The sequence below is a fragment of the Cryptomeria japonica genome, chromosome 7 (genome assembly GCF_030272615.1).
Source record: "Cryptomeria japonica chromosome 7, Sugi_1.0, whole genome shotgun sequence".
NCBI lineage: Eukaryota > Viridiplantae > Streptophyta > Pinopsida > Cupressales > Cupressaceae > Cryptomeria > Cryptomeria japonica.
The window spans coordinates 355,751,257-355,760,019 of NC_081411.1; the positions used below are offsets into that span (position 1 = coordinate 355,751,257).

Genomic DNA, 8,763 nt, shown 5'->3' on the forward strand with positions numbered 1-8,763 from the left:
AATCATTTGTTTTTTCAGATTGTTGATCCATGTTGTATCACATCTTCTAACCAATTCACATCATTTCTATATTTTGTATATATAAATAAGTCTAATATGATCTGGAACAATTTTTACAAGGAAGCAATTTAAGATAAGTAGAAAAACCAAATTGATGTTGAGATCTTTAAGATCTATTTTATAACCAATGACTAATGCCTAACATATATTAAATTCCTAATACTAATTTGATTGAAGTAATATCTTTAATTTATAGATAATCTTGCAAATTGCTCCAGCATGATTATTACAACATATTACTTAATCTGCATCAATAAGAATGGATTCTTGGGACATGGTCGAAGTGTTGCTGACACGCACCAAAACCCTAAGGCTCAAGGTGAATTTCCCTTACTATAATTAGACATTTGACCATCGATATAATTATAATAATATGATATTACGAAAAGAAAAAAAAACAGTATAAATAATTTGGAGATGGTTCTTGTTTTTCTTCTTTTCTTGCAAATAACGCGTACCAAGAACATGTTTGTGCAATTTTACAGAGATATTGAAGATCATGGCATCGGCAATATTTTTATAAAGAGAGTCGATTATTTGAAACACAACCAGAGAAAGAGCTTCGAGCCGTTGCAAGCTTCCCTATTGCTTCCAACACTTGACAACACATTTCTCCTCTTGTCTTCTTGATTTGTTGCTCCAAGGGAACCAACTTATCCAACAAATTGGCCACAATATACTGCGGTGTCTGTGCATGTTTTTCAAAGAATCGATGCTTAAGCAGCAAACTCGCAGTGGGTCTTTCTCGTGGATCATCCACCAAGCACATACCCACAACATCTTTGAAAGCCAGGGAGAATCTACGCTTCTCATCTAATCTTGGAACAGATCCTTTTCTCACACGATCAATCATTTTCTCTGAGTGATTGCAATACAAAGGAGGGCCGCCATGGCCAAGCTCGATGGCAAGAACACCAAAGCACCACATATCTGCCCTAAAATCATACCCAGATGAAGAACTTATCATAATAGATGCTCCAAAGTCTCCTAATTTAACAATCCCATCGCTATCCAGATAAATGTTCCCGGCCTTGATATCCCCATGAATTAGACCTTCGCCGTGAATATAAGCCAAGGCATGGAGAACATCTTTGAGCACAGTTGCAATAATAGGCTCTTCTAGGCCACCAGGGTAAGCTTTCTCCATTAGGGTTTTCAATGAACCGCCACCCATGAACGGCATAACCTGCCAAATGTAGTTGTTGGACATGAAAGTACTGTAATAGTTCAATATGTTATCATGGGATAACAGCATTAGAGCTCGCACTTCGAAGCGCACTCGATTCCAATCAACTTTTTCTTTATCCAGGCATTTGATGGCAACTGTCTTGCCATTGCTTAAACACTTGGAGAGATAGACAATGGAATTTGTGCCCCTTCCTATTTCATCCACTATTTGATATTCCTGGGCCTCCCTAGGAAATTTCCCAGCTGGGTTTTCTGAATCTTCCTTAACAACTATGTCACCATGGGTCGGACTTGAACGAATATGGAAAGAAACATGTTTTTTGTTGATATTCTTGAGGGCTTTGCTTAGACACGACTTGCGACGAATAGGTTGGACTGTGGAAGATTTGGAAGAGTTGCTACCTTCCATTTGATCAAAGTATTAAATGCAAAAGGTTTCTTCTTCTCCTTGTTCTCAACTACAATATAAAATTATCTTTCCAGCAGGATGATCGTGTAATAAATATAATTGCATCCCCAAAGCAGCGCGTCTGTTTGGTTTCTTAGAGGATACAAACCATCTACCGTTCTTTTCGTTTCTAAGTTTGTTTACTCTAAAGACCAACAGACGCGCTCCTTTAGGGATACTATTCTATTACATACATGATCAATCTGCTTGGAAGATAATTTTATATTGTAGTTGAGAACAAGAAGAAGAAATCTTTGGCATTTAACATTTTGATCAAATGGAAGGCAGCAGCTCTTCAAAATCCTCCACAGTCCAACATGTTCGTCGCAAGTCGCTTCTAAGCAAAGCCCTCAATAATATCAACAAAAAGGATGTTTCTTTCCATATTCGTTCAAGTCCGACCCATGGTGACATAGTTGTCAAGGAAGATTCAGAAAACCCATCTGGGAAATTTCCTAGGGAGGACCAGGAATACCAAATAGTCGATGGAATAGGAAGGGGCACAAATTCCATTGTCTATCTCTCCAAGTGTTTAAGCAATGTCAAAACAGTTGCCATCAAATGCCTGGATAAAGAAAAAGTTGATTGGAATCGAGTGCGCTTCGAAGTACGAGCTCTAATGCTGTTATCCCATGATAACGTATTGAACTATTACAGTACTTTCATGTCCAACAACTACATTTGGCAGGTTATGCCGTTCATGGGTGGCGGCTCATTGAAAACCCTAATGGAGAAAGCTTACCCTGGTGGCCTAGAAGAGCCTATTATTGCAACTGTGCTCAAAGATGTTCTCCATGCCTTGGCTTATATTCACGGCGAAGGTCTAATTCATGGGGATATCAAGGCCGGGAACATTTATCTGGATAGCGATGGGATTGTTAAATTAGGAGACTTTGGAGCATCTGTTATGATAAATTCTTCATCTGGGTATGATTTTAGGGCAGATATGTGGTGCTTTGGTGTTCTCGCCATCGAGCTTGGCCATGGCAGCCCTCCTTTGTATTGCAATCACTCAGAGAAAATGATTGATCATGTGAGAAAAGGATCTGTTCCAAGATTAGATGAGAAGCGTAGATTCTCCCTGGCTTTCAAAGATGTTGTGGGTATGTGCTTGGTGGATGATCCACGAGAAAGACCCACTGCGAGTTTGCTGCTTAAGCACCGATTCTTTGAAAAACATGCACAGACACCGCAGTATGTTGTGGCCAATTTGTTGGATAAGTTGGTTCCCTTGGAGCAACAAATCAAGAAGACGAGGAGAAATGTGTTGTCAAGTGTTGGAAGCAATAGGGAAGCTTGCAACGGCTCGAAGCTCTTTCTCTGGGTGTGTTTCAAATAATCGACTCTCTTTATAAAAATATTGACGATGCCGTAATTATTTCAATACCTTACTGGTCTCAATTCCGTATTCTCCATGATCAAATTGTACTAACTTGTTCTTGGTACGTGTTACTTACAAGAAAAGAATTAAAAAAAGAACCTTCTCCAAAATAAGGGAAGTTCATCTTGAGTCTTGGATTTTGGTATGCGCCAAAAACAACCATTAGCATGATCCAAATGATCTACTCTTATTGGTCGACATTAATCAAACGAATTGTAATCTTTAAAATGGAGCAATTTACAAGATCATCCATAAAATCATAGAGATTCTACTAAATTTTTAGATATGATTTTTTAAGTTATTAACCTAAATAAATAGATATTATTGAATCTTATGAAGTATTACTGTCCATTAAAAAACAGTTTCTATTTATTGTCATAATTGTAAGATCTTTGATTTTGATATTTATTTTTTATTAGGTTGTAGGAATACTCTTAATTATATAACAAATGTATCAAATTGTAATGAATCAATCTATAAGAATAGAGCATATTTAATATGGTTATGATTAGAAAGTAGTACTAAAGATTATTAATGAAAAATTTAAACTTATGCAAAAGATAATAATAAAAATTTATTTGAAGAACTTAAATTCTATTGATTTAAATTAAAATAACTTTATGAGCTTGATAAATGTTAGTATATAATCATTTGTAACAAAATTGATCTTAAAGATCTTAATATCAATTTAATTTTCTTACAAATGTAAGGTTGCTTCCCTCTAAAAATTGTCCTCCAACCAGGCCAGCCTTAAACCACACACACTAAGCAACATATTAAGTCTAGAAGATGTTAGTCAACTCTGAGTGTTTAACACATTTAAACCTAGAAGTGTATTCTTAGTGTGAGAACATACATTAAGCAACATATTAAGTCTAGAAAATTTCAGTAAACTCCGAGTATTTAACACTTTTAAGTCTATAAGTATAAGCTTAGTGTGTATGATTTAAGGCATTCCCTTAGTCATATAAGATGATCTAATATTTTCTAATGGACTTGTCTATTACTTTTCTTGATAATTGATCTCATATATATATATATATATATATATATGAATGTATTTCATGAGGTGCAAAAATAAATGCTACAAGCTCAATTAGAATATTTTTTCGCATAATTAAGAAACCCTAAATTTTAATCTACTAGAGTTTTTAGATTTCTACCAATTAATTTCTTTTGTCATTTCTATTGAGTAGGATATGTAAAATAATAAATTTCATGAGACCTTCATAACTTTTAGAGCTTAATATTTTAAGCTTAATTTGCACTAATATTTTCATGGGACTATCAACTTTAATATAATTATAAAATATCTTCAACAATACCCACTAAAGTTTTTTAGGAAGCCCCCTTCCATGAGACCATAGCCTAATTATCACTCACGAGGAATTAGTTTTGTAATTGTCATCCCCTGAGAATTTTTCATGCGGGATGTTACAAAAAATGCAACAGAAGATAATTGTTTCAAATTAAGCATTCAAAATATTACATCATTTATGAGTGACCATTTTAATGAACTGTGCCATTTTTACAAATATTTTTTATATCAAAAGAAAAAGAAAATTACATGAACAAAACAAAACATGAGAAGAGGGTCATGAGTAATATTATAAAAGATATTTTAAATAGAATTTATTTCCAAAATCAAAATATTGACAGATAGCATTTTCATTGAGAACAACTTTCCATGTTTTTATAAGATATTTGACATAGCATTTATTTACAAAATAAAAATCAGATAACTAGTTTAGATAAAATGTTCATTGAGAACAACTTTACATATTTTATTCAATTTAACATTTATATCCATATCTATTATTGTTTTACTTTTTAAAGCACTGCCATTATAGGGTAGCTCTCTTTTATTAATGAAAAGGGATTACATTATGTGAAGTGGTGAAGAAAAAAACTAATTCATTCACCATAGGCTGAAATCCTTTTAATCTCTCTTTTATAGAATAGATCTGGATTCTTCACAATAAAGTGATTCAGCTCAATAAGATTTTTTTATTTGCCTTGCATCTCTAGATTGAATGTTCTCGACAACAAACCCGTGACCAGGTCGACTCAATTTTGTCCAATGTTACAAATATTGTTAGCTAGTTATATTCCACCACCAGTTTACTTCTAATTTGGAAACCCTATTCCCTAGAGCCCACCATTTGGACGATTGGAGAGCAAAAGTATTTGTAGATTAGCCCATCGTGTATGTATCCCTATTTACCAGAACCATCTCCAACCACCAAGAATATTTCCTACCAGACTTTATTGTTCTCACACAGGACTAATAGTTGGTATTGCTCTTTCTTCATTTTGTATGCACAAGTGCAGTCTGCTGCAAAGATGAATCCCATTTCCACTTATTTAATTTCTCCCAACACTTCAACTTTCAATTTGATACAAGATGCCTATGTCATGTCATCCCTATATATGTTTTCTCTGCAACTAGGAGACCTATGGTGTTTTATCAATCAAATCCCAATGGATAGAACTGAAGGAATCACAATCCATATCAACTGTCTAACTGGATTCTTTGTGTCCTTCAAAAGTCTACACTACTTTGTTTTAATTTCTTATGGTTTACAGTGTCTTTGTTATAAGGTATATACATTGAGATTTGCCACACATTATCCAAAGGTTTATCTTGTTTTTGGATTTATTCATGGATCCTCTTCGTATTGTAACCTACCTTTGCAAGTCGTAATGATACCATATAATTAAAAACCCAAAGGATAACCAAAATGTGGTTGCAGCAGTCATGGCAATCATTTAAATCAAAACATGAGGAAATGACAAGGAGGAGAGTATTATCTTGCATACATCTGCCAAAGCTGAAAATTTTCATGCAACGCACGTCCTCTGAATGATCGATCCAATCAATCCACTACCATCCCAAGAGAATCTTTGTACTTATCACTAATACTATCATAATATAATGATTTCATGGCTCCCATGTACTTGACTTCATAATTCTACATCATCTCTTAATCCAAATTAGGTTTTTCTTTCTTTATTAAGTCTTCGATATTGGGATCCAAACTGTTAAAGTTGTAAATTTCCCTCATCGAATCCTACAACACTCTAATGTTGGACAGCATGTCAAATACACCATCGGCTTCTCAATAAACGTGAGAAATCGAGTAATCACTGATCCTGTCAAGATTCTTCCTTATCTTTGATATCCACTGTTTCAATTTCCAATTCTGGATGTGGTTTTTGCAGAATGTGTTAATACAATCCCACGGGTAACCCTCAACGTCTATGTTAATCATTTTCTTTTCCACGCACAAACGTAATCCTCTAGCAAGTGTCTCCAATTCTACCTCATTATTGGTTGCATTCCTCAGCTTTTAGGAGTAAGGCCAAATACAATCACCCTACTCATTCCTAATTATGTATCCTATTACAGCAAGACCCAGGTTTTCCTTTGTAGTCCCATCAAAATTGAGCTTCAATCTGCCCCTCGGAGCGGTCAATCATTTTGTTTCTTTTTTTTTTCATTTTTGGATGAAAAAACTATTAGGGATAAAAAGATTGCCCCTCTTTTTTTGAATTTTACTATCCCAATAAGTGAAGGTTAGATTCTTTCTATTTATTTGATTTGCATTGGCCTTCTTGCATATACCTTCTTTTATTTTCCATATTAATGTTGTTATTCCATCGGCTATCCCTTTAAAATCATCTTATTACACTCTTTTTTAAATTGCCACATGATCATTGAAGGGACAAAAGTTCATATATCCCCCCACAAACAATGGCAATTCAAGGGTAGCCAACTTTGTATGAAGCAAATGAAATCTTCGTATCTAGTAGAGACCCAACCAACCTCCCTCATAAACTAGACCCAACATTGAGAAGCCACACTATAATTAAAGATTAAATAATTTTCATTTTCCTCATTATTCATGCACATTAGACATCAGTTTGGTCCTTCAATGCCAATGGTTTTCAACCTATCTATCATGGAAATCCTATGATGTATCATTGTCCATAAAAAGGCCCTAGACTCTGGTAGTATAGCATCATAAATTATTACCATTCCAATTTACACCTCATGTTTGTGCTCCTAATTTAGCATGTCCTATCCTCATCCCCTTTGTAGGTTTGTTCAGGCATAATTATCCAAATTTGATGTCATGTACACCCTTGGCTGGGTCCACTTTGAAATGCCATTCTCTTTGGCTACTTATTTTGGTCCTCTTTACAAAAAGACCAAGGCATGGAATGCCCTAGTCTAGACTAGGGCACCCAAAAATGCCTCGGCCCCCTCTCAAAGGGGCTCCATTTTGAAATGGGGTAGGTGCTATATTTCCCCAACATAATTTGATCCTAGGGGATAAACATGACCATTGTAGGTCGACCTAATCGATAATTTATCTAGGGAGCCCTATATAAAGACATCTTATCAATTCATCTAGACCTAAAAGAACATCAATTAGATCATTCATGCATCTGTGAAGCATTTGTTATCAAGAATCTTCAGAGATTCAAGGATGCATATTCTTCATTCAAGCATTGTGGAGAAAAGTTACATCAATGTTAATGCAAGAATGTGTGTGTGATTAGGATTTTTCATGTTCATGTGTTTGTCATGATATTACATTCAACATTTGTGATTACATTAAAGGGAAAAAACATGAAGCTATGTCACACTTGGGGCTAATTGGGGGTAGTCCAATTAGACTACCAACCAGCCATGTGGCACCCCGTATTGTTGACATGGCACTTAAATGGCGCCAAGGGTTCGATTGAACTCATTTCAGCCTAACTATTGACAACATAATCTTGATTTGTGAGCGCTCAACCTTAGAATTTTTCAAAAAAATTAAAAATAGTTTGGTTGAACTTAGTTCAGTCGAACTCAGTTCGACCGAACTCAGTTCGACCGAACTCAGTTCGACCGAACTCAGTTCGACCGAACTCAGTTCGACCGAACTCAGTTCGACCGAACTCAGTTCGACCGAACTCAGTTCGACCGAACTCACCTATGTGGCAGGTGATGTGGCAGCCAAATCACCTATTTTGTCTATATTTTTGAAAATTTTCACTTCTATTGAATTTTTCTTCAAGCAGATTTTTTTTACAAAAATCAAAAAATGCCCTTTTGTAGAGATCGAATTCACAAATCTAGACATAAGTTTTTTAATATTTTGATTAATTCTTATATTTTTTATTAATTAAACATTGTGAGTAGGCTTTTTAAGTTCAAAAATAAGTTGATTAGAAATTTAAAAAATATATTTTTCACTAGATGAGAGAACCCTCTCCAAAAGGGTATATTTTTTTTTTATAATCGTAAATTCAGTAGACAAAAGGTGATGTAAAATGAAAACTACCAAACTCAGCTATGTTGGACTTAAAAATATTATTATGAAAAAAATATAGATCAAAAAAAAAATTAACACTACATATATATGTCCTTTGTTTGGAAAATTAAAATCAGAAAAAAAATAGTTCATTTTCATTTTGTTTGGTGACACCGACAAAAACCCCTGATTTTCCTCTCTTTAAATATATAAAACAAATGTCAAATTTAAAAAAAATAAAAAATAAAAAGTAACAGACATAATTGTTGGCAGTGGGCTTGCATCCCTCGTGGAGATTCGCGACATGGTTTAATAGCCTCCTGTGAATTCTATAAGTCTAGTGGTTGTATCAGGCATTGAAAGGTCGATCTTTTGGTGCA

General features: G+C 34.6%; 2 protein-coding genes across 2 annotated transcripts; one reads left to right on the forward strand and one right to left on the reverse strand.

The window, feature by feature from the left end:
• Positions 1-577: 577 nt before the first annotated feature.
• On the reverse strand, positions 578-1,657 carry LOC131051779 (serine/threonine-protein kinase BLUS1-like). The gene has a single exon (XM_057986382.2). The coding sequence runs from the start codon at positions 1,655-1,657 to the stop codon at positions 578-580; it is 1,080 nt and encodes a 359-aa protein (XP_057842365.2).
• Positions 1,658-1,973: 316 nt separating this feature from the next.
• On the forward strand, positions 1,974-8,077 carry LOC131051777 (serine/threonine-protein kinase BLUS1-like). Its single transcript, XM_059208676.1, has 2 exons — positions 1,974-3,020; positions 7,928-8,077. The coding sequence occupies exons 1-2, from the start codon at positions 1,974-1,976 to the stop codon at positions 8,075-8,077; spliced, it is 1,197 nt and encodes a 398-aa protein (XP_059064659.1).
• The last annotated feature ends 686 nt before the right edge of the window (positions 8,078-8,763 follow it).

Excerpts from the sequence above, each read along its gene's own strand:
- LOC131051777 (XM_059208676.1), top strand. The coding sequence starts at position 1,974 with ATGGAAGGCAGCAGCTCTTCAAAATCCTCCACAGTCCAACATGTTCGT. Across the intron at positions 3,021-7,927 it reads GCTCGAAGCTCTTTCTCTGG|TTCAGTCGAACTCAGTTCGA; the intron begins GTGTGTTTCAAA and ends GGTTGAACTTAG.
- LOC131051779 (XM_057986382.2), bottom strand. The coding sequence starts at position 1,657 with ATGGAAGGTAGCAACTCTTCCAAATCTTCCACAGTCCAACCTATTCGT.